Source organism: Homalodisca vitripennis, chromosome 6, assembly GCF_021130785.1.
Source record: "Homalodisca vitripennis isolate AUS2020 chromosome 6, UT_GWSS_2.1, whole genome shotgun sequence".
Taxonomy (NCBI): domain Eukaryota; kingdom Metazoa; phylum Arthropoda; class Insecta; order Hemiptera; family Cicadellidae; genus Homalodisca; species Homalodisca vitripennis.
The window spans coordinates 107969088-107995372 of record NC_060212.1 but is presented as its reverse complement, the minus strand read 5'-3'; the positions used below and the strand labels follow the sequence as shown (position 1 = coordinate 107995372).

Here is a 26285-nt window from a genome sequence, read left to right as displayed (position 1 = left end):
TAAAAAATACTCAAAACATTTTTAAGTCACTTTTATGTTTATATGAAAGAACACACATTGAGACAGTATTGCATACCTTGAGACTATTTCTATATATTACTTACAACAATGTTCAATCACTTATTGAAGCTCATAAATATACCTGAACCTTCTTCAAGAAATCTCCTGGAAGTGATGATAGCTAATAACTCTGTAGCGAGTTTGGCATTGTCACTTTCAAAGTCCTTACCACCAATTTCATGCTTAGTGTGTAACAACAAATAGTAGTCCGAGAGTACCAGGTTTTTGCTGTATATCTGTAGGCCATCAAACTACTATCAACTAAACTTTGGTTTTGAGTGACACCAGCAGCACAGAATCAAGCATTGTCACAGAACAATATCATTCCTAGGCAGAGACCCTTGCCTCATGCATGCAAATTTTTCACATAATCCCATTTTCACTGAATCTCTCTCGTACTTGATGATACATTTTAGCTGACTCAAAATTCCTTACAATAGAAGTTGTAACATTCATTGCATCCCTAGGCGGATTCGCATCTGGTAGATTTATACCTGCCATTAGAGCCTGCACTGGGTATAGCCGCAACCCAATGGATAACTAGGAGCAGCACGTCAATGATTAGAAGTGTTGGGATATTGGGATAAAAGGGTTGTTGATATGTCTAGTTTACTCCAGAGGGTGACTTATCAGATTGGGTTTTGCAAGGTTAAATATGATGAAGTATTGTCTCCCTTGCCTGCTTTGTTTGGAAGAGGTTTTAATTAAACTAGCCTCCCTTTCTTCCAAAATGACATAACTTGCTGCACAACATAGCATATAATAAAATTTAAATTAATAGATGGCAAATAACTCAAAGACATTTCAAGCACAACCTGTAAACTGCCACCTCACACATCTGCCGGACACAAACACAGGAGAAACCCAAAACATAATCAAGAGTTTTAAGCCCAAAACCTCAGCAGGCATAGATAGCATGTCATCCAAGCTATTAAAACAATGTAGTCATATACTTACACCACTTCTAGCCTTTATAACCAATATGTCCTTAAAATCAGGGACATTTCCATCAGTTTTAAAATTTACTAAGGTATAACCTAAATTAAAAAATGGAATTCCAACACAAGCAAGTAACTTCAGACCTATCTCGCTAATTTCAATTTTTTCAAAAATGACTGAACGGGTTATGCTAAAAAGATTGATGGACTATTGCAAACAAGCTACTAATAGCAAGTTAACACGGCTTGTTAAAAGGGTTAACTGGGTTTATAATTGACCATCCAGAGACAAGGAAGCTAGTTACTGGCATTTGATTACCTTGGCCACTCTCATATTTTAAACAAACTTGACAATCTGGGTAATCTGAAGTACTACACTTAACTAATTTAAGAGATACGTGGAACACAGCCACCTGGTTGAAGTTAGCACACAGAAACAAGACAAATCTATACTGTAAGATCAAAACCACTCCCTGTAAATAGGGGTGTACCATAAGGATCGGTCCTTGGTCCTGTATTGCTTATCTTATTTACAAACAACGTGCCTCAATACCTGGATGGATCCTATGTACGCAGATGATACAGTCCTTCTCTTTTTAGAAAACTCCACAGTAACCTTGTACACCTCACGGCGTATCAGTACTCCAATAAAACAACTTGGTATTTAATATGTCTAAGTCTAACCAGCTGGCATTTTGTAGAAGGTGAGACCAGATACTAGCCCTACCAGATGTCAATATGAAGTCACACACAAAATCTCTGGGAGTGACCATTGATGACAAATGTCGTAGGCACAGCATGTACTATAATCTGTGTAAGGAATTAAATACTAGTCTTTATACCTTGAATACAAACAACCAGTTACGCACAAACTGCAAAAACTATTTACTTTGCAATATTTGGATTGCACGTTCGATACGGGATACTGGGGAGGAACAAGTCAAGAGAATCTACAACTACTGTGTCTCCAGAAAAAAAGCAGGATTCTTAATTGCCTGGGCCTCAGTCACATGTAAAGAACCCTCCAAAGGCCTAAAACTCATGATAATGATTGGTGTCTACATTCAGGAGGTTATACTGTATGTTAAGGAAGAACCTACCTTGAGTTGCTGACCACCACAAGTACTACATCCAACATCCTACTCAATACTAGCTCACCATCTAATAATGTATAAAAGGAAACCGTCATATGCAAGAAGCGTGCACCATACTGCCACAAGAATTTAAAGGTCTTAAAGGAATGAAGATGAAGGCATCGCTGAAAGGCTGGTTGACATTCAAGAGTCACATTCTGTTTATACAATTTGAATTGTATCCATTGTAAATAATGCTATACATTTCTCTAAGAAATTATTTAATAAAGAGTTCCTGATTCATTACAAAACAAAAAATTAACATTAGTTATGGCTGTAATAACTAAATTGTACTATCAAAAGTTTATTGTTTTATATTATGCTTATTGATTCATACTTTTCAAGTAATGTATTGAAATATATAAATCACGATCTAATTGTATTGTACTTTTTGATTATAACCGCACACTTTAACTTAGATTTATTCCCTTCATGTGAAATAATCTGGATGATTCTAACTACTGTTATTTTTCAGAAGTACATGCTCATAATTTGGAGTATAATAATTGTATTTCTTGAAATGGCATAAGTTCTTGAAAGGAAAGCAAATGAAAACTATTCAATTACAAAAGTTTTGTCAGTGTTAGGAACAGAATTTAAAATTATCTTTTACAAATATAGTAATTTGGGGAAACCAAATTTCCTTAAAATCAAAATGTGGCAAGTTTGAGCCCAGAATCAAAGATTTGTCTGAGGATTCACATAATTAAAAAACACTATTAACATTTGTTTGTTTGTTTCTTCTTTTCGTAAACATTACAAATATAACATGGTTTAATTTTTGAAAATAGAATTTGACAAAGGATATACTATTGTACCTTTAAAGAATTTTTCTTCTGCATGACACAAACTATTTAACACAACAAATTATTCTTTGTTAAGGTTATTATAGTCAAATAATCTTAATTGCTAATGTACTGTTGATCATTTTGTATATTCATACTATAAAGTATCTGTAATTTTCTAGGGTAATTTGTAAAATAAAAATGTGCTTGACCATAAATATAGAGAAATAGTTGTTTATATAAGATCACATTGAGTTTTTAGTTTTAATATAGAAGTATAATGTTTAAAAGTTGGTAATTCTGGATACAGTTTGACAGTTAATTTAAAAACTATTTTTATTCATACTTTTTAATTTATATTAATTCAGGAAATAATTTCTGTTTTTGAATATAGATTTTTACTGAGAGCGCATTCAACTAGTTATGAAGAGTAATTTAATGATATATTTATTTTTATGTAAGCTAAATTTGATAATTATTGCTACTAAACAGTCAGTTATGTGAATTTTTTTGAAAACTGTACTGTTGTAACAAGTAAATGGCCATTGATTAACCATGTTGCAAATAGTTGCATCATTATTTTCCTTTTAAGGTTGTAAATTAAATGTTTCATTTAAAAATTTCATTATCTGTTAGCTGGCTAATTGATACTTCTCTTCGCAAATTATAAGGAACCTCTAATATTATCCTATTACTATACTAAACTATTATTGCCTCAGAGGACCTATATTTCTTCTTTTTCATTGACTGGTTTGCTAACTTACATATAGAAGGAAACAGGATTTCCCAGACATTTACCATCGTTCAGTGATACAAATCAATTAAACAAGCAATTGCTGTCCGGGAATATTTGTTGGTAAATGTTTGGAAAAATCTTGTTTTCTTCACAATCCTTCCATCATCAAAAACAAACTTCAAACAAAGAATTATCTGCAGATTTGATTTGTACATAGTCTTGCAGTACTCATTATTAGTTTATTATGTTATAACTTTGTATGCTGTGTGCTTATCATGTTTCTATTCGTAAGTATATTTATGTACAGCAATTTTGTGAAATTTGAAAAACACACATAATTATATGTAAAGGAAACAGGATTTTTCCGGACATTTTTCATCGTTAAGTGGTAAAAAAATTGATTAACATATTAAAATAACTTAACAATGGCAATTGTCCGGAAAAATCCTGTTTCCTTCACAATCCTTCCATTGTAAAAAATAAACTTCAAACACATATATGTACAAATACATGCCGTACCGTCTTTGACTTTTGTCTTTGACTTTGTAAAATATATATGTATTTGGTATTTGTATGTTAATTAATATATTCATTGGAAAGAAGTAAATATTTTGACACATCATATAGATCATTATAGATTCTCTTCTTTTAATAACCCACTTAATTTTGTAGCATGATTATATATCATCTCCAAAAGATTTTAAATCATCCGAATATGCCGGATTGTACAGTAACCGATCAGTCTGGACAGTCCCACAGTTACACAATAGTCAGTCCCTCCTACAGCTATCTGGGGAAGCCTTTCAAGGGAGTAGGCATCGCATCAGTTTAACTCAATTGTCAACGCCATCCCACTCAGCAAATCAATACATAACTAAGTCATATTTCCTAAATATAAAATCTGGTTTTGAGGTTGAGGATTGACAGGTCTAATACTTATTTTCTGTTTCCTATATAGTAATTTCTTGAAATGTTGCATCTTTGGCTGATTTCAGACTATAGATTTGTTGATTTGGGCATTCAACTATTCAGTATCATTATTTCATTCAATTTTAATTTATAACAGTAAAACTCTTCTTATGGAGCCTTGTGTTATTCTCTCAATTAATTACTAATTGATTGAACATAAACAATTACTGTTCAATTAATAAGAGATACGTCAAACAATTGTATTTCCTTAAAGATTTTGGAATATCATTTGTATTAGCAATGTTTTTACCAGTGGGTGTGGTAAGGATTTTAGGACCCCACCCCCCAATGGTTCTTTATAATGCCCTCCACTTAAAGAAAAATAATGATGGTGCCCCCATTCCCACAGAGCTCTTTCACGTCACAAGCCCTCTCCAGGGGACCAAAAATGTTTGTGTTTATTACCCATTTAATGAAGTTTTATTACCCAAATCTAAACAAAACATGTTTTTGAGACTGGATTTTGCATATTTTGTCTGGTATTTCAGATAAGACTGATGGTCTTACAGATCTAGAAAGTATTTTATTCCATTTTTCAGTTCATTTAACATAAAATACAATAAATTTAACACCTAACTTCACGCCAAAAAGTTTCACTTTAGTTCTTTCCCAGAAAATCAGGTGGAATCATTCATTAGCCATAGTTCGCTGACAAAGCAATTCCACACATATGTTTATATGAACTTTTTCTATTATTTTGATGAAAGGAAATCACCTGAGAAGTTTGCTGGGTTACTCGTGGACACCCTGTATATTAATTTTCAAAATGAGAAGTAGGAAGATATTAATAAACACTTTCTATATTTTGGCTTAAACAATTTTCAGGAATTTAAACAAAATATTATAACATGTAATAACATAATAAACATAGAACATCAACACAGAAATTAAAAATAAAGAATGAGGTAGAATGGTTATGATTTGATTTAATAAATTAACTTTATTGGCTATCACCTTAAATTCAATCTACTTGGAAATTTTGATTTAGTGAAGAGCTGATGGGCTTGTTCCATAGTTCTTAAGTTGTTTGTCCTTAGATTTTGTGATATCTTTCTAATTGATTTCACTGAATATACTTCTTCAAAATTTAAATTATGTTTCAAGCCATGTGCCCCTACAGGTTACTCTGTCTTTTTATTTTTATATGCATACCTGTGCCCTGTCATCCTTGTTGTTAGAGAATTTATTGTTGATCCAATACATGAATATATTATAACAATATTATGATATAGTTATAATATATTTATTTACTACATTTTATATACATGTAAAATGTAGTAATGGTGTCCCAAAATTACAGGAAAACTTCACAAAATTGTTCAGGAGGTCAAACTGAACGAAAAATGTTATATAATGTATAGTCCTATCTTGCTTCGTTTACCTTAGATCGGCCATTTTGTTTTTTACATACAATTAATTTTATTTTTAATACAGGTTTACCAATTTTGTTGAAACTTGACACAAATATTATAAACATGAACATAAGTTGTAAACAAAATTTAAAAAAATCTTATATGTATTTTCAAAATGGCGGCCATTAAAAAACGGTTGGTTTTCAAGTTATTTAGGTTTTAATATTTTAAATGGCCACCATTTTGAAAATACATATAAGATTTTTTAAATATTTTTTTACAACTTATGTTCATGTTTCTAATATCTATGCCAAGTGTTAACAAAAATTCAGTTTGACCTCCTGAACAATTTGGTGAAGTTGGTTCATATATATATATATATATACAGGTTGTATATTATGTCTGGAAACACCCCAAAATATATCCTTTAATAATTTAAATATAAATTTGAAACTCTTACAATCGTGATAGAGATTGGGCATCTACTTTTTGGAACAATGTTTTGTTATGTCACACCAACGGGGGACGTCCTGCCGAGGGTATCGTGAATATTCTTAATGGAAGCCTATACCTTGTGATACATAATTTTAAAAGTTAATAGCTTACTGAATTGAATGCCACAAACCGCATCTCAAGGGAATTATTCTATCAGAAAATAGAGCATTTTTAGTATTGAAAATTTACTGATGTTCAACAATGTAATTTTAACATGGTTCTTGCCACAAAATGTGTTACACTAATTTTTTTAGCATTTTTTTTAAATTTTCAATTAAATAAAACAAAAATTTCATTTTAAGCTGGTTCTATTAGCACAAATTTGCCAGTTTTTATTACAGTACAATTATGGAAATACTTATGTTATTGATTTCTTATTTCAAATAAAAAAATATATGTATGCTGTTAGAAAAGTCTTACAACAAACGTTTTACCTGCATTTGGTGTCAAAGCAATTGTTCGAACTGTGTGTTCCTTCTACGGTTTGACAATGAGCCAATCTTGTGTAAAATGATTCGACAGAGTTGCCTAACATTTCTTCAGTTATCAAAAGCAATCTCCTCTATAATCCTGTTTCTTGGTCTTCCAAATTATGAGGCTTTCTTCTATAAACATTGGATTTTAAATGACCCCATAGGAAATAATCGATTGGTGACAAATCCGGAGATCTTATAGGCCATTCGATTTCTCCTCTTCGGCCAATCCATTTATGAGGAAACCTTAAATCCAAATACTCTCTTACCTGTCTCCCATAATGGGGTGGCAGCAGCACCATCCTGCTGAAACCATACATTATCAAAGTATTCTTCTGATGCAATTTGAATAGCTGGGATTATTTCATTTTGGATCATATTGTAGTAAAGTTCGGCATTTAAATTTCCATTGATGAAAAAGGGGTCCAACAATTTTGTTACCTAAAATTCCACACCATACGTTCAGTTTTTGTGGTTGCTGTGAAATGGGGACTCAGTAATTCCAATGTGGGTTTTCACTAGCCCAGTATCGGCAATTGTGCCTGTTAACATTGCCATTTAGGAAAAAAGTTGCCTCATCAGAAAATAGTATGTTGGTCAGAAAATCTCTATTGTCATCACATTTGCGCATCACAAGTTCACAAAACTCAACTCTTCTGTCGTAATCATCTCACTTAACTGTTGGACTAAATGAACTTTAAATGGTTTGTATTTATTAATTTTCAAAATCTTACTCACAGACATAGGGTGCATATCATGTTGCTGTGCAGCTTTTCTGAGCGATGTATGTGGGTCTTCAATAAATGTTTGCAAAACATCTAGTGCATGTTCTTCATTCTGTTGCAGATTGTATCCTACCCGACTTTGGCCGATTATGTACACTCCCTGTCATTTCAAAACGCTCAATAGTTTTTGATATTGTTGAAACACTTATGGGATTCCTTTCTGGGAAAGTGTCATTAAACAAATTTACAAAACTTCCCGATAAGATCTTTGACGATCGCCATATCCTCGCATCATAACAGAGTATTCGTTCTTCTTTCAGACAATTCCATTAAAATGCCAAATAAAAACTGAACTACTGTAATTAGATAAACTTGTTGACAGCAATGCTTCAGAGACACTGATTAACTCGACAGGAATGATATGACCTTTGTCCATTTGTAATTCCCAAGCTTAGACCTGTCTAGTGAAAGCTCCATGCTCAACAAACTGAAACCTGTAGACCAGATGATTAATAACACAATAATGTTTCTCATAGACTAGTAACCTTTGTCTCTTTAAACCTTCCTGCTGACTGGAAAACACCAAGTACAGATTCATAAGTAATCAGAGAAAGTGACTCATAAGTTTTATTCATTGTAATAAAAACTGGTAAATTTGTACTAATGAAACCAGCTTAAAAATAAAATTGTTTATTTTATTTTAATTTAACATTTAAAAAATGCTAAAAAAATTAGTGTAACACATTTTGTGGCAAAGAACCATGTTAAAATTACATTGTTGAACATCAGTAAATTTTCAATACTAAAAAATGCTCTATTTTCTGATAGAATAATTCCTTTGGAGATGCGGTTTGTGGCATTCAATTCAGTAAGCTATTACCTTTAAAAATTATGTATCACAAGGTATAGGCTTTCCATTAAGAATATTCACGATACCCTCGGCAGGGACGTCCCTCGTTTGGGTGTGACATAACAAAACATTGTTCCAAAAAGTAGATGCCCAATCTCTATCACGATTGTAAGAGGTTTCAAATTTATATTTAAATAATTAAAGGATATATTTGGGTGTTTCCAGACATAATATACACCTGTTATATGAAACAATGTATTAAATAAATATATGATATCTTCTTACTTATTGAGCATACATGGCCAGTGTCGTTAACTAACATATAGTTTTTCCTGTACATACTGCGTCAACACAATTAAATTCTAATATTTTATATATTTTACTTCACTGTGAAGACTCATCTTCAGTCAACATATGTTAAATCAAAACCGTCAATAGCACACATATGTCAATAAATGTATGTTGAAAGGAGTGAAGCTTTATCTTGATTGGCTGAAGCAATCAACCAATGACCAATATGACGAACAATGGTCAATATTACATTGTATATTTATTTCCAAAGTAATACTACTGATATTCTGTAAATGCCATGCTACTAAGTTATTCTTGTGCAGCTTCTCTGAGCCAAATCGACCAAGGCTCTAAGCCTGCAGCCACAGAGACACACGGGGGTGGTAGCCTCAATGGTTCCGGCTCCGGAGGCTCTGGCTACGGCAGCGAGCCCAGCAGCTGGTCTAGCAGTGAGAACACTGGTCAGAATGGGCAGGTGAGAACTGTTTACTAGAATAAATCTTCAATATCTTCTTTATATGTGGAGAGAGTTTTCTTTAAAAGCCAATGATACCAACTCTTTTTGTGTTATGATAATTAAAATATCTACTTGATATTTTGTCCCTCATAGTATTCAAGAATAATTGTCTTACCACTGGTGAACATTTTTAAACACTGATATATTGCGTTTTGAACTTTTACAAGTATCTACCACTTTATTATGTAATCTATCAGTAAGGCACAGGCAGAAAATGTGCAAAAGATTAGACCTATATTTTTACAAGTAAAATAATTTCCCAAGTAATATTATGACAACTTGAATTAATTGCATTGCAGCTGTAGCAGATTTTCTATGATTAACAGGTTTTTTACTTTTTCATCGTGGGTCAATTTCTAAACCAATATACGTGACAATTTAACAGTATAGTAAATAGGATGTTTCTTTCTTATTATATAATCACCTCTGGGCTAGAGGCAAGGACATAGCCAGCAGGGGATCTAAGGGGTCCAAACCCCCTCCCCAAATTCTTTCAATTACTTTTTACCAGTTTATTATTATTTAAATAATTCTGTATTACTGACATGTACTGCTGAAATATTGTTCTCAACATTGAAACGGGTCAAGAACTTTTTAAGGAATAAATTGGATAATGAGCAGTTGACTACATTTGCCTTACTTTCTGACCACTACGGGAAAATATCAGTCATCTTGACCCCCTAAAATTTGTCATGGCTACTTTCTTAGCTAGAACGTTAATGTTATATTATATTTTAGCTGGTCAAATATTATAAAATAATCTTTTGAATCTAAGGAGATATTTCTACAGTATAGTACATTTTTTCTCTCACCACATTACATCCTGCCTGAAGAATCAGACAGTTAACATTCTATTCATTTTGCAGCAGTCCATCTGCATTATGTAGTGGTGTTTTGTTTATGCCTCTTCTCGCTTTTTTGGTCGTAGGTATCAGGTTTATACTTGAGTTTTGTTAAGTATAACTTTTGTGTTTAGTGCCATGTTTTATAATTCATTTTTAAACTTATGTCTTAGTCTTGTTACTTGAAGAAAATGACAGACATCAGTTCTTGTTACATAATGTTTCAGTTGTTGTTACATTAACTATGGAAAAAGCCTGAAAACGTGTCATTTTTTCAAATCTTTTATCGTCATTAGTGATGATAAAATGAAATCATGTATATTAAATGAAATATTTCTATTTTAATTTTGATATTTCAGCTTCAAGTCGTGGTGTGCCCTACATGTAAGTCGGAGAACAAGTTGCCAAGCGGAGGTGTATCAAGCCTACCTATTAATTATGTTCTTCAAAACCGTATTCTTCTCTCCTTACAACAAGCTGCAACTTGTGACCTGTGTACCACTGACGCTCCTGTAAGTCACTTATTTTATATTTACATCTACTTCCAACTTTGCATGATTTGTACATTGATTGTAATTACTGAATGCGTATATTTCTCTCATAAATTAAACAGTTTTAATGGACTATTTTGTTTTGGACGAACTGCAGGCTGCGAGCAGATGCCAGGATTGTCTGGTCAACTTGTGCGGGTTCTGCAGTGAAGCTCATATCAGACAAAGAATCAGCGCCTTGCACGAGGTTATCTCCCTCAATGATAATGCAGATGCAGCAGTCATCCGTAGACAGGTACGGAAATGAGCAATAAAATTGGAATGTGGGATCAAATACAAAATTTCAACAATTTGGCTTAGAAGCAATGCTACACTATATAAATTAATGTTTATCTGTATGTTCTTTATAGAATCGTAAACTATGTGACCGATCATTATGATAATTTTTATGTATATGTATTTTTCCACAGAGAAGGTTTATATGCTATGTCCAAAAGATATGTTTTCAAAGTGCCTGCCCATAATAAACTGCAATTACGAGACAGTTACTATATTAAATGGCCAGACACTATTTGAAGGCACTAAGTTATTTTGTTATTATTAAAATAAATTTCTGATTGAACTTAAAGCTTGAGTGTTAGACCACTTTATAATAAAGTACTTGTACTTGTACAATGGCTATAAACATACACTTTTGACAGATTTTCTTGATCGTGGCAACAAGACAAACTCTACATCGGCATTGGAAATATAATTCAGTTGAACCAGAAGTGCTCATATAAGGGTAAAGCTTACAAAAAGCGTGTGAAACCGCGGGAAACAGCTAGTTGTAAACATATTTTATTTGTACTACTCTTGCTATTGTAGATGATGTTAACACTTAGACTACCAAGTGTTAGTGTCTTATGTGAAAACTAGCAACAACTGAAATAGCTTTTTAAACTCTGGTAGTCAAATCAAATAAAATAAAAATGTCATTTATTCTTATTGTACTACTTACATAGTAGTGTCACATTTATTAAATAGTTAATAAACAATACAAAATATAACTATAATAACTGTCAACACAATTTTAAAATACTATTTAGTACAATGTTTTAGTACATATATAATTTAAAATAAATATCTCTTACTATTGTATTTTATAAGACTCGTTTACAGAATAAAGGGGGTTTTCAGGTACTTTATTCTTTAGTGTTTGTTTGTTTTATCTTTAATAAGTTCTATTTCCTGTGAAAATTTTCTAAAAACATGACTATACAATTTTCAAAGATAGAGTTTTAATGTAATATATTTTAGTAAAACTGATAGTTTCTAAAATGTACATACTGTATACTCTAAGTATACCCAGTTCCTTAAAGTGGTATTTTTCGGACTCTCCCCATTCCAACTTTGGCATAGTTCTAATAGCTTGTTTCTGAAGTAAGAGGATTCTATTTAAGTTTCCAATGGATGTATTACCGTAAATACGTATAGCTATATGAGCTCTATTATAGGTATGATGTATACGGCTGAATAAATGATAATATACCAATTTTAGAGTAACAACCACATACACACACACACAAATATAACTAATAATTTTCCAAAGTACATAAATACCAGAAGAATTTTTTTTTAAATTGACATGGCTATCACAGCTCAAATGGTTATCAATATTAGGCTATTTATCAATGTTGATGTTCATCAATTAAGTCCAAGGAATTTAGAAGTATCAATCTTTTCTAATTCATAACTATCTGTATATATTAATGGATATGTTCCTTGTGATTGTTTTGTCCTAAATGTTATAAAATTAGTTTACTCTATTCAAAAGTAAAAAAATCTGGGAAAGGTTTTAAAATACATGATATTTCAGATACTTGAACTGACTTTCCAGAAGCAGGTCTATAACAGGTTACATGTTCAACATATTTTGTAGTGAAGGTGTTTTTACTTTAAAAATCTATTACTGCTACAATTATTTTGAAAACAAACTTAGGCAAGAGTTGATATTTTATAGAAATCCTGTTAATACAGCTGACACAGTACCAAAGCAATGTACCATTATGTCGCTTTTGACTGAGAGGCATTCCCCTAATTGTCCTCAGTTTACACTCGTATGTTTATATCATGGGGAAATCATAGAATGTATATCTTAAAAAGGTGAAGGAAACACAAGATATAAGGTACCTTAAACTGAAGATTTTTTTGTTCTCTTAGAAGCTTAGAAAATTGCACCTAGTCCTGTAAGGACCTTTGCACTGCTTCCAGTGTGACTGGATATTTTGGATGGGTAAGGATAGGAGTAGGGGCCGTCTCCTATCGAGATTCATGAGGAAAAGTTTAGAGCAGTAATCTCAAGTCATGTCCCCTTGGTAGAAGAAGCCAGCTCTGAACCAGCTTCTCCAGTCAAAGCAGGCAGGGGGTGGCAAAAACCTTTGTCTCTTAGGGAACAAACCTCACCAACTACAACAGTAATTTCCCGCAGTAGACTATACCTATCGAATTACCAGTGCGCCCCAGAATCTTGACATTTGCGGTTAGTGATGTGCCGCTCCTGGACACCCATAAGTTTGCCCAGATTTAACTGACACATTGGTTTTTGCTGTGCCCATTGTGGGTTTAACTGGAAGCTATAAACCAGCCAGAAGTGAACACTCATGGGAAATTTAATGTGGAAGAATGAAAAATGTCTTTTGAATTAAAACCTACTCTCTTCCATCAAGAATTCAAAGCAGAAAACTCATGGGAAAACTGGAGTTTAGCTGTAAAATGTTTTTCTTATGCGCATTTGGGATCTTCATCTTTATTTCCAGAACACTTGCAAACTCTTTCATTGGCCTTCATTTAAGAGGCCTTATCTTAACAGATGGTTAAGCTTCCACCTCAGATGAGAGGCGTAGCAATTAAGTTGATGTGTGCTGCTTGTCATTCCTAACTTCCTATCACTATCAAAACAGAAAGCAGAGTGAAGATTACATTATACATAGCAGAAATCTCTGATATATAGCTGAATCAGCTTATTACTGACAGGTGATGTGCGAACAACACCCGAACCGAGAGTTACGTCTCTTCTGTGGGCGTTGTGGAGTGGTAGTCTGCCGGGACTGTTGTGTGTTGCTGCACCGTGGACATCCCTGTGACACGGCAGCCCGTGCAGCACGTCACTATGCCACCACTCTGCGGGATGCTCTTGACAAAACCCGCCCGATCGCTAAGGAAGCATCTCTCAATCTAAATCGTTTGCAACACTTGGAGCATCGAATCAAGGTATTTAATATGTTGATAATACTTTTAACCAGCAAAATTTTAGCGTTATTACATTAACTAACTTTAGATAAAAAGTAATCCAGAAGAAATACGAACAATCTTAATATTTTAGTTAGGCTGTATCAATCTTCTTTTGATTAATACAAGCATATTTTTTCATTAACACTAAATATGCCCTTGATTTCTGCAAATACAATACAAGTAACATATTTAACTAATTGAAATGAAATGTAAAATGTGTTTATTAGAGGTGAAGTCAGGACTATGAAGTCCTTTCTATCACTTAGCCTCAAACCACCACTTGATTGCAAAGTGTTAGTTATCCATTACTGAATATAACAATACAGAGTATTAGTTTAATAATTTCCATGAACTTTTAATCTATCCTAAATTGTTAACATATAAGCTCCTTTGAAGAAGGTATAGATTTCAAATGTTTTTTTAATTAGTGTACAAGACTACTTATAAAGAAATATATTTCTCACAGGATGTTCAAAACCTCAGGAACCTTTTTTGTCTGGAGACATTCTGAAATTTAAGAAGGCATTATAGTGATTTGATAAATAGTAACTAACGTGTAACTAACCAATTCATTGAGTCTATTATTGTCAAAGTGTACAAAAGTGTGATTTACGATCAATGACATTTTTATCTGAGGAAATGCATCTATTCTGGAAAACATAGATTCGTTAAATATTAACTGAACTTGCAATTTGGTTAATAATATAATTATCTCATTGAGTAACAGAAATAAATAGCTATTGTTTTAACAAAGTTATTGAATATAAATAATGCCATTTACTTCATAAATTATTAGTGATTAAAATGAGTTTTACATGAATACTTTTGTCCAAATAGATGTGGGACCACAGAATCCTCATCAATTAAAGAATTATTAAGATTTTAATAACATTTCAAAAATGTTTCAATATTTTTTTATTCGTATCTCATTTTGTACAAATGTTTAAATTCTAAACTATCTGCAGAGTCGCTGTGCTGAGGTAGAGACAGAGGTAGACAGGTACGCAGAGTCGTACAAGACAGCCATTGAAGAGCACCGTGCAGCACTGCGCCGGGAGGTCAACCAGGTGCGCCACAACAAACTGTCAGCCTTGCATACCCACCATGAGGAGTTGCGGACACGCTCAGAGCACACCAGTCACGCTGTCATGTTTGGCCAGGAGCTGTTGGCTGAAGCTTCAGATATAGAGGTAATAAACATGTGTTCTGAAGTATGCAATACTGAGTTAATTGATTTTTTTTAATACTGTTTATACTTTTAAAATACCGTGTCAGAAATGTTTTAACATAAATTGCCTTATCTACATGATGAGGTACCTGTCACATGGTATTAAATTGTAACCATTCAAATGCAATGATTGTATAAATAATTTAATAAATTTACATTATTTGTTTTCAGTTTTTAATTCAGGATAATTGCTCTAACTGCTATACACACCATCATAACTCTGAATGATACATCCCAACTATTCTAGAGTCTAGATTAAAATAGATCTATTCTAGATTTAAATCTCTTCAAGATATAAAAACAAATTCAAGAATGTATGTTTTGAGAACGTCCAAGGATAATGGAAGGATCAGATTTACATTTGTAAGCATAGTCCTAGGTGCGGAGAAGAGGTCTTGTCATTTCATGTTCTTTGGTGCCTATTATATATCGCCAGGGTAATACCGAGAACACAGTCAGAAGAGGAGTTTTTACTTCACACATATAAATTACATTTATGGGGTGCTTCTAGAATTTCTAATATATTGAGACAAATTAGCACCACGGTTCATACCTAAAAATATTTATCGAAGTTGTCAAATGATCATTACAGAAGAAATCTATAAAATTATGTATTGATAAAAGAATATTTTCATCAACAAATCCCAAACAGTCAATAGGAGAACTTACCAGTTTATCTTCATGCTCATGGTCCAATCTTTCCCAAAATATTTAGTCACCTTTTCTCAAAGCTCTAGATATTTGAAATTAAAACTTTATAGAGGGTGAAATTCGATTGCTGAAGTTAGTTGTAACCTTAGTCATGTAACCCAAAAATATTTATATATCTTAGCTTTGGCACTACTAATAACATTTTTATGTTAACCTTATCTAAACCTACTTATATAGTGTAATAACAAGTAGTAGATAGGGACAGTGTGGCCTACTTCTCATCCACACATTGTTTTTATTTAGAGTCAGAAAACAAGAATCGAATGCCATAATGACAAGTAATTTTTACAGAAAGTCAAATACAATCCGTTCTTTCTAATAATGTAGTTTTTTAGGTCACTGGTAAGAAAAACTCTTCCAAAAATAGTGACCTCTAGATAATACCTAAAGTACCCCTGAGGTATATCACACCACTACCTATTATCACAGACTCACTTATTTCCTCAATCAGCTAATGGTTTGTTAAATCATGCTAATGCTCAATCCCTCTGTTTTTGTTTCTTCAGATACTGTAAATATGCCATACCACAATGTCTAAGGAAACCTAATTCAACATGTGCACATTCACAATAATTTGGTTCATTAAGTAAATTCCAGAATAAATTAATTTATTTGCCTTGTTGCCACAATGATAAAATAAGAAGTGTTTGTTAGTTTAAAACATATGGTTGTGTTGTCATAAAACAATGTTTACACAGAACAGTTGATTACATTTAAGAGCCTCTTTCAATTAATATCTCCCAACTTTGGACACCGAGATGGGATCTTTAACTGCTTAGAGACCAGTGAGGCGTAGCCTGGAGGGATTTTTGAAATAAGAATATGCCTATATTCATCCCAGGAACCCTAACAATGTCCATGTACAATTTCAGTACAGTCGCTTAAATAGTTTATGCGTGAAAGCAAAACAAAGAAACAAAGGCACTTTCACATTAGGATAGTTAAGGTAAAGGAGTGTAAAACATCCAACAGAAATAAACTGATAGTTTTTTTTTTCAATTCAATTCAATTCAAAATAGTAAACATGGGTTAACATATTTTTATTGGTATTTTCATCAAAGAAGAAAACATTCAGGACAAGTTCAAAGTTGAATAAAAAAAGTTGTTCACATACAATATCAGTAAACAATTAGTCAGTAGTAACTTTGCAACATAGCACAATAAATTAAGGAAGGTACATAATCAGCATCATATGCTTTTACATTTAGTTGTGAACAAAAAGTTCTATTGATTTTTAATAGTGCAGTTCTATAAAAGATACTATAATTTTATAAATTATTGCAACTTTATAAACTTAAAATTTAGCATTGTTTGTTATTGAGCAACCCGATTGTTATGTACAGCTACTGAGCCTGGTGACACCTATACTACAGAGGCTGGAATGGTGCAATGCTGGAGAGGTGATTGCTGCCATCAAAGTGTCAGACTGCCTGCAGTTCCTGCCAGAAGAGAGAGCTGGTGTTATCAGTGGACATCCCATCTATGGAGTGGTCACCACTCAGGCTGTCTCTGCTTACCACTGTGAGCTGCAGACTGAAGGTAGGCAGAAGTGTCTAAAATTTTATGCTTTATTCTGCCCGTTCTCATGGGCCAATGACCTATGGGAGGATCTTATCAAACAGAATAAGGGAGAGAGTCGATACAGTACAAGGTCGATGGTACTGATAAAAAGTGCATGAGTCACAGACAGGATTCAAACCTGCGCTATCTCTAACTCAGACTCAAAGTCCAACGTCTTAGACCACTCGGACATTGGCTCTCCCAAATTGTAATGTAATAAAAAGAGGTCATTAGGCACTACTATCCACACATCACTGAAACCAATGTTGGTCTATCTATTGTGATATAAACCTACTAAACTTTACTAAAAGGTTGAATCTCAAAAAATAGCAAGACAGTTTTAGGATTCACAATTGCCATTGCTTTATGTAACATGGTAACCTTCCCAAAGTGGCCGCACCTTTTACGAGAGGTTGCCTCATATGAGCAAAGAATATATGATGTAGTCTCTGTCCGCTTCCAACACAAGAGTCATTGTTGCTCTAAGCCCTTCCTATCTAATGCTGATGATAATTGAGATCACAATGCCCAGTGAGGAGGCATGTCAGGCACTTTAGGTCGTCTGTGCCGAGAGAGTGGACTTTATCCAGCTTGTCAGTCTTCTCTTTCCCTTCTATACCAACATGATCTGGGCAATCTTTACATGATTATCCCTTGTCAATATTTTCAATGCATTCCAGCACAGTCTTTGACTCACAGCTTTAAGTGCTGCTTGGCTGTCTGACTTTACATTGATTGTGGTCCACTTCATATCCTTCTCTAGGATTATTGAGGCACATTCATGTATTGCATAGACTTCCTCTTGGAATACTGTGGATACTGTGGCATGCATTTCCTATGGATTTTGCAACCTTACATTGAAGATCTGTAATGCCCATTCCAGCGTTGACATTCATTTTAGTGTACCAAGTGAGTTATCCATGCTTTGTTTTGAACACACCTGCTTCCCGCTCCTGGTGTTCAAGCATGATTACCGTATATGGATGCTCAAAGTTATAACAGCATGATGTCTTTAACTGTATTAGACATTTCACCGCATGTTACCTCTTTGAGGACACCCCATGGTTTTTCAAGTGTCCCTTCAGGTCCCCTGGAGGAAATTTTTGTTTTCGACTTAGCTGTATGGTACTGGTCAATGCTTTCTTCCACACATGAACAAAAGAGAAAGCAGATCTAGCATAGTCTCTAAGGCTGCAGTCAGACCTGTGTGCATAACACCGATGATATTCAGACAGGCTAACCGTCATACATTATTAAGTGTAGTCTGTGCCTTGTTGTTGTAACATATTACCAATAGACCATTTGTGGTTTAAGGTCCCATGTTTTGCCCAGATGCCTACAGCCTATGCTGTTACCGTCATGGCCTTCTTTGATACCTTCTCTACGTGTGGTTTCCATGTCAATTTCTGGTCTTCATATTCATACTGTGATTTCTTTTGACAGCTTTAGGGTAGAAAGAGTCACTTTCCTTCTGATGAATGGTGTGATTAGGATACACAGCCTCATACTGTTGTATTAACTCATGATATGGTTATTCAAGGCATTTTGAATGAAGCTAGAATTGCCTCCTTGTGCCTGCCTTCCTTTAACCATGATTATCAGGTCATCTGTATACCCGCGGGCGTAAAACATCTCCTGGTTAATAAGATCAAGGAGATTGTCAACCACCATCTACCAGAGGAAGGATACCAGTACTCCTCCTTGCCCAGCAACCTATTGCCACCTTGATCATGACTGACTGTTCTCCTAACCTTGCTGTTATCACCCCTCTATTTAACATGACAGTGATCAATCCCATCATGGTGGGATCTATACCACTATCCTGTGCTGCTCTCTTTATGCACTCATAAACAATTTATCGATTGCACCCTCAATTCTAAAAACTTGAGAGAGAAATTCTTTTGCCTCAACTGTAGATTCTATGCTTGTAACTCCCTCACAGTAAAATTACATCCCATTTACGAAGTGGTCAATCAATATTCAGGCTGTCTCTGCCTACCAATGTGAACAGCAGGCTAAAGGTAGGCTCACTCAAAGAAAAATTAGTCGAAATGTCTAAACCAGTGTCACAGTATCTCATTACGGTCATAAATAATATAAAACCTAATTTTATATTCTTACACAAATTACTAAGCATATAACAGAATTCAGAGAAATTTCTACAAAATTTAATCACAACAATATTGATAAAAAAAGTAATCACTATTTTTTTATGCAAAGTTAAAACTGTTGAAAACTTTAGGTATTTTCATGTTGTCAGGTTTGCTGAACTGCAGGATACACAAGAAGGCAGAGTTCACACTGAGTACGTTTGATTGTGAGAAGCAGCCAGTGTGCCATGGGGGTACACAAGTGATAGCAGAACTTCAGTATCGAGATGCTGCTCAGAGGTACATAATTTGTAAATAAAAAGTGCAAAAATGTCATAAACTTTCTCTCTTCACTTACTGAATATTGCATTTATTGTTTTATTTTCACACAAAATAACAATAAAATCTTTTTTTAAGAGATAATTTTGCAGATTAGTTTGTGCCATTTTTGCCAAATGGTGGACAATAAATGATAACATTTAATTAATGAAAATTAATTTTTAAATTTCAAAATCATAGAAATAAAAAACTCTTTTCTAAGAGATGATTTGTATTAAAGTAATATGTCAAATGTCAAAAATAAAAAACCTGTATCAATATTTCATTTTATCCTAAATTAAAATCCTAATTTATTCTAACTTTTTAACAAGAATGTTTTAAGATTTTCAGCTTTTGTTACTTTCATCCCCATACAGAAAAATGGAATTTATACTTTTAGAAAATTCTTTTACTGCAAAACTTGACTTATTTGTAACGAGAACCCCCAAAGTCTTTGTGCTATTACATGTTGAATGAAAGAAAATTTGTGCAAATTGTTTATTTTTGGATTGATTGAACCTTTCAAAATGCCTCTGGTAGCAACTGCAATAACATTACCATTAATTGAACTATAATTTCCTGTATTTGGAAATGAAAATATGGCCATATTAGACAAAACTTAAACATTATTGTTATTTTACTTAACAACGAAGAGTTTGATACAGTATAACCAAAGGCATGCTCAGTTTCTCTTTGCTAAAAATATAAACCACTGCTTTTGAGGATCTAGAACCCCCTAAAAACTGTATTTTTAGATATAAATATATGAGCAATCCAACTTGCTGAAATACATCAGTTACGTTGAATTAGGCCTATCAAATTTATTTTATTTTCGATTTAACCCATATCCGCAGTGTGGTATGCTCTTAATTCAGATTCGTCATCCCTTCAAAGCCAAGTAATAGACACACTACTGCAGTAATTTATACTTTTCAGTTGTTTGGTATAAATTGCTGGTTATTACTACATAATTTAATCTTAACAATGCATTTATTTTTACATTTTTAGTTTGGTTGTATTTAACTTTACGCTTATTGTACTGTATGTGTACGCTTAGCAGTATGGAAATTCCAACTCTAATGTTATACAAGATCAGATTTTCTGCCAACAGGCGAGTGGCCGTGCAGGTTGCTGACCAAGGCGATGGCACTTACATCCTATCCTTCACTCCAGACTCTTCAGGGAACATGAGTCTCAGTGTTACCATCCAAGGAAAACATATACATGTAAATAATATTTCCATAATTTATTACACTCCTTCAATTCAACAGTGTGACAAGGTTTTTTGTTAACTTCTATATGAAAATTTATCCCAAAATTACAATTGCCAATATTGTACAAGATTATATTTACATCCTTAACCGTATGTGGACCGTGATAAAACAATATTTTTCAATGTTACTAGAATTTGTTGTTATCCAAGTTGTGTTAGGCATGAGCGAAAAAGACTGTTCTCAAAATGGGAAATTTACAGACATCTACAAAACAATTCATCACTGGAGTTGTAGAAAGTATCTCTTTATATTCTTTTACTAAAATATTTCTAACTAAATTGTCTGTTGACATTTGAGTATAATATCTAGATAAACTTTGTCTTTTTTCATTAAGGATTGAATATATAAAATAACTGTTAATACCTAAGTTTGCTTCTTAACAGCATAAAAACCCAAACATTATTTTCAAGTGGGAATAAATATTTTCTAAAGGTAAACTTAAACAATAGTATGCCAAATTATATTTAAGGATGAAGATGAAAAATTTTAAGATAAGTCAATTTTTCTGCATTACTTTAAGTGGTATTACACACAATGTATTTTAACAATAATAATCACACACTTTTGTTTCTATTTTATGATATAAATAAATTACACTGATCAGGAAAACTCAGACATTTAATTGAAGTTCCCAAGGCTATGAAACATAATGTTTATACAAATCGGCTTGTCTGTAACAAGAAAGACAAATGGATGATATATCATCCAGCGGTTTTTTTGACAGAACATGATTGAACAATATACAGTCTATTGGTTGTGAAATAGTTAGTCAGCACGTAGTTTATTTAAATATACATAAACATTTTTATTCTGTACACCAGACCTATTGTGATCACTTGCTAGGTGGATGTTGATTTATTTTACTTTTATCAAATAGTTGTTTTTTCTGCTTCAATGTTTAGTATTTAGTGACACTTAAAGAGTAATAAACTGTTCAACCGACTCGTAAAGAAATGTTACCTTCGCATATCACTGTTGAACAACTTCCCGTCAGTTTAGTGATATTGGTAGGAAATTAAATGCATATTAGAATGAAAAATGTTACGAAATTATTTGGTTTTATAAAAGCATTATGAAAAGGGAGTAAAAGAAAAAAAAAACAAAAGTGTTAAATTTTGTCTAACATGGTTATAAAGTTATGTTAAAATGTGTCATGAATCTGTGTTAAAATGTGCTAGTTATGAATATTTAATTTATAATGAAGGGTGACATTTACTGGAATGATATTTAAAAACTAATTTACTATCCTGTAATGCTTTATGTAATTTCGTTCCATTTGTGTATTGGAGTAGAGACTGACATTCAAAATGTTTGGCAAGCCTCAATTATTTAAATAAAGTAAAAGATTGGAAGATATCTACAAGATTTGTAGTGGAAGCCAACCAATTGAGGCTGAGATTTACGGTTTCAGGGGAGTCCATTCAACGTGTCCGTCTCCACACTGAGGCCCCACCCTGGCGTCTATCACTGCTGCACTTTCTGCTCCAGCAACGGCAGCAAGGATGCTCTCTGTGGCTGTGGTGGCCGAATGCCAGGTGACTGCAATGTTTAGTTAGGGTTTACACTAAGTGTCATGTAGAGAAAAGAAATAAAATGAATAAATCAACTATTTGATAGTGTTTACGTTTAAAAAACGTTGGGAGGACCAGTCAAGGTCTCCAGCTTCCAACAAAATTAAAGTATACAATTTAAGGATGGGGCATTTTATGGAATGTACCAAAGAAGACAAGAGAAGTTGTCTTTCCCAAGCACCACCACAAGATGAGTTCCTGAACCAGGTGCACAAGATTAGAGGTAGAAGACACCAGAGTTCCAGGGCTCCAGAGGTCCACACTGACAGATAGTCCACGTTCCCAGAAGAACAAACACTTTAGCACACACAACAGGGGACATAAAAGGTACACAAAATGGGTAAAAAAATAAAGAATGGTGAGATAGAGAGGGTGAGATCTTATACTTAGCAGAGAAGAAGTGAATACGTGCAGAGGAGAGGGGTCGTGTTGATATAACGCATTCAAACACATTTTAGATTTTCTTTTAAAGCATACTTCTTTAATATCAAAACAATGTGGTACAAAAAGTTTTATACATTGTTTTTCTCAATAACAAACAAAAAGAACTGAAAACTAAATAGCTTCTGGATGCTAATTAATTACATCTTAAAAACGAGATAACTTGAATTAAATGAAAAAGAGAAGTATTATAACATGTTTGTGCAAGCTTAACCTTATATAATGTTCAATTGTTTTAATATAAAACAATGGCAAATTTCCGAAACCCCGTTATCATTCCAAGGGAAGTTTTTTAATTAATCTGAAGCTTGCTATTGATTTTAAGATTTTGAAAGTTACTTTTCATCAAACCCTTCAGTTTGATGTTATGTGGACGCACTACCTTACAATGATGTGCATATAACGAAACATCACAGCCCATCATATAGTTTTATCTTGTGGCCTATTCTTGAATTGCTATCACTAAGTAAACATTAGAGAACATTGTTGGTAAAACGTGAAACACATGTTTGTATATTTTTTCTGTTCTAGTTGTCATTTTTTTCTAAATATTCATAATATTCATCAGGCTTCTGTTAGCTGATTGAAGTCACAGCACCTTGCCATAAGTAAACTCATGGATGACTTGTTTATAAAGATTGTTTACTTGTTTTTACATTAGTGAAATTGATTGTTCTTTAAAAAGACAATTTCTGACATTATGTGTTACAAGTTGAATACTTGACAGATCGGGATAATGAATCGACCTCTGCATAAACAATGTTCCTTTGTCATCTGATAGGAATAAATAACCTAAATAATGTACTGTGACTGTGGACATGGACACACAGGACACCCTGGCCGCAGATACTGGTCTTGCTATGGAAACTTGCTGCATAACTCAGAGTGTAGCCACTAAATTATCAGTTTATATCTAATTTTACAGGAGGGTACCGTGGCTGTGGACATGGACACACAGGACACCCTGGCCGCAGGCACTGGTCTCGCTGTGGAAACTTGCTGCATAACTCAGGGTGTAGCCACTAAATTATCAATTCATCTCTAATGTTACAGGAGGATACCGTGGCTGTGGACATGGACACACAGGACACCCTGGCCGCAGGCACTGGTCTTGCTGTGGAAATTTGCTGCATAATTCAGAGTGTAGCCGGATACCAGACTATCAATTCACTCTCTAATATTCAAAAGTATGCAGTTTAGACAGAGTAGATGTTGAAGTGCCCAATCATGAGATCGGCTAGAACATTCGGTGACGAAATGCTAAAATCCATCTTAGGCACTTCACATAAAACCAGTACTTCTTGCACACTGGAAACATTCTCCCTTTATTTATTTCCATACGAAAGTTTAAGCATATTATTCAATAATAAATTAATATAGTTTATTTTCAAACATTAATATCGTAGGATTTATCTTTATCAATTTATTATTTTATAAGCTTTAACTGAACAGAAACTGAGGATGAAAAGTTATTTCTTGGTATAAACACAGCTGAACAAAATTTGTTGCTTTTATATACTTTTAGATTAATTTATGTATGACATATGAGAAAAGAGAAGTTGAATGGTTCAATAAAAGTGGCACACTAGTTGTTAGCAGTACCTCATAAAGAGCTATAGATGTTAACAAAGGAAATATCATCAAGAAATGTATTCAGTGTAAAATGTGAAGGGAAATAAAATCATGAAATATCACCTACTGCCCTGAATAGTTATGGAGTACTGTTCTAAAATATACGGTACATGCTTTTAAATTAAATATATGACTCTAGTGAAACCTTTAAATACAGCAGATAAAGGCATACATTACTCATATTTAGAGATTTATCTGGCTAAAAATAGTGATGTAAAGAAAAAGTAATCAAATAAAAGAGTACCTCTTTGTGAAAGAAAACTAGTAAACTGATCAACTGAATTTGATAACACAACATATTTAAATGGAAAATAAAACCATCTTTTACAAAATTCACGTGTACAAAACATGACAGGTTTTCACCAGAAACGATTTTATTTAAATTAAACCATCAATTTGTAAGGCTGAAACCCATGTTTTCTTTCAAACGGTTAATAAGAGATTAGGTATCTAAATTATCATTTCCTTTTCCACTGAAAACCTTATACTCTACAACCCTCCTTACCCAAAAGTGTTTATAAAATAAAATAGCTTAAAGCACTTTAAAGTCAAAAAGTCAATCAAATCTCAGAAGTAGTCAAACAACAAATAATATGATCAAATGTTTGCGCTTTTCTAAAAACAATTAAAAAAGTGGATTTCAAAATATTACAGAAAATTCACAATTTAAATTTAATTTTGGATGATAAATAAGATTAGAAATACTATATTTTGAAATAAGATCAGGAATCCTATATTTTAGCCAGTAGGACTAAAAAATTAAAACAGTAAATTCTGTTGTTTGATTCACATACGCAAATCCTCAAGAACTTTTCTTTCGAGTAACAAGTTCCTAAACACTAGTACTTCAAGTTCTGAAAATGTCTCTGTTATAATGTCAATCAGTTAAAAACTAATTACTTAAGCGTTAGCAAAGCCTATCACTCGAGGGAGTGAAAAACCACTTCATAGCTGTCTGTCGGTTCACACAATACTCAAGAGTAAACTGATCTCTATAAAATTTTGCATCAGGGATTGTGCATATGCTACACAGTAATATTATGGTGCATGTCATTCCATGGGACTTGGCAGAGCATTTGTGAACATTTTGAGATAATAATAATAAATTATCTCAAAAATAATTCATTAATAATTAATTATTATTAATTTTGATTTTTAATAATAATAATCTTAAAATTGTAATTATTGTATATTTGAAAATAAAGAGTAATTTGATTAGATTTGATTTTGAGATTAGTTTTATGAGTAGCATGATGGCAAAAAAAATCACAGAATACATTTTAAACAAACTGAATTCAATTATATGACATTTTAACATTGACGTAGTAACACACAAACAAAATAATAATTTTTTTTTTCCCTGTTCACTTAAGATAAGGAGGAAACCCCTCACTGCGCATTTTTCCGTAAAGAACTATGCACTGCTTTTGTAGTGACAGGATATTTAAGGCTGGGCGTATAGGCCACCTCTTGTTAAGATCTGGCGAGGAGGGTTAACAACAGAATCTCAGTTATGTAACCGTGAAAGAA

At 33.2% G+C, this 26285-nt stretch overlaps 1 protein-coding gene across 1 annotated transcript in view; it reads left to right on the top strand.

Annotated features, from left to right (window-relative positions):
- LOC124364706 (tripartite motif-containing protein 45) overlaps positions 1 to 24817 on the top strand; it is a 47339-nt gene extending 22522 nt beyond the window's left edge. The window contains exons 3-12 of the mRNA XM_046820396.1: positions 9131 to 9282; positions 10526 to 10678; positions 10815 to 10952; positions 13673 to 13909; positions 14896 to 15120; positions 17213 to 17408; positions 19690 to 19819; positions 20949 to 21063; positions 22523 to 22646; positions 24177 to 24817. Coding sequence (XP_046676352.1) covers positions 9131 to 9282; positions 10526 to 10678; positions 10815 to 10952; positions 13673 to 13909; positions 14896 to 15120; positions 17213 to 17408; positions 19690 to 19819; positions 20949 to 21063; positions 22523 to 22646; positions 24177 to 24301 — 1595 coding nt within the window. The 3' untranslated portion in view covers positions 24302 to 24817. The remainder of the gene's footprint in view (positions 1 to 9130; positions 9283 to 10525; positions 10679 to 10814; positions 10953 to 13672; positions 13910 to 14895; positions 15121 to 17212; positions 17409 to 19689; positions 19820 to 20948; positions 21064 to 22522; positions 22647 to 24176) is intronic.
- The last annotated feature ends 1468 nt before the right edge of the window (positions 24818 to 26285 follow it).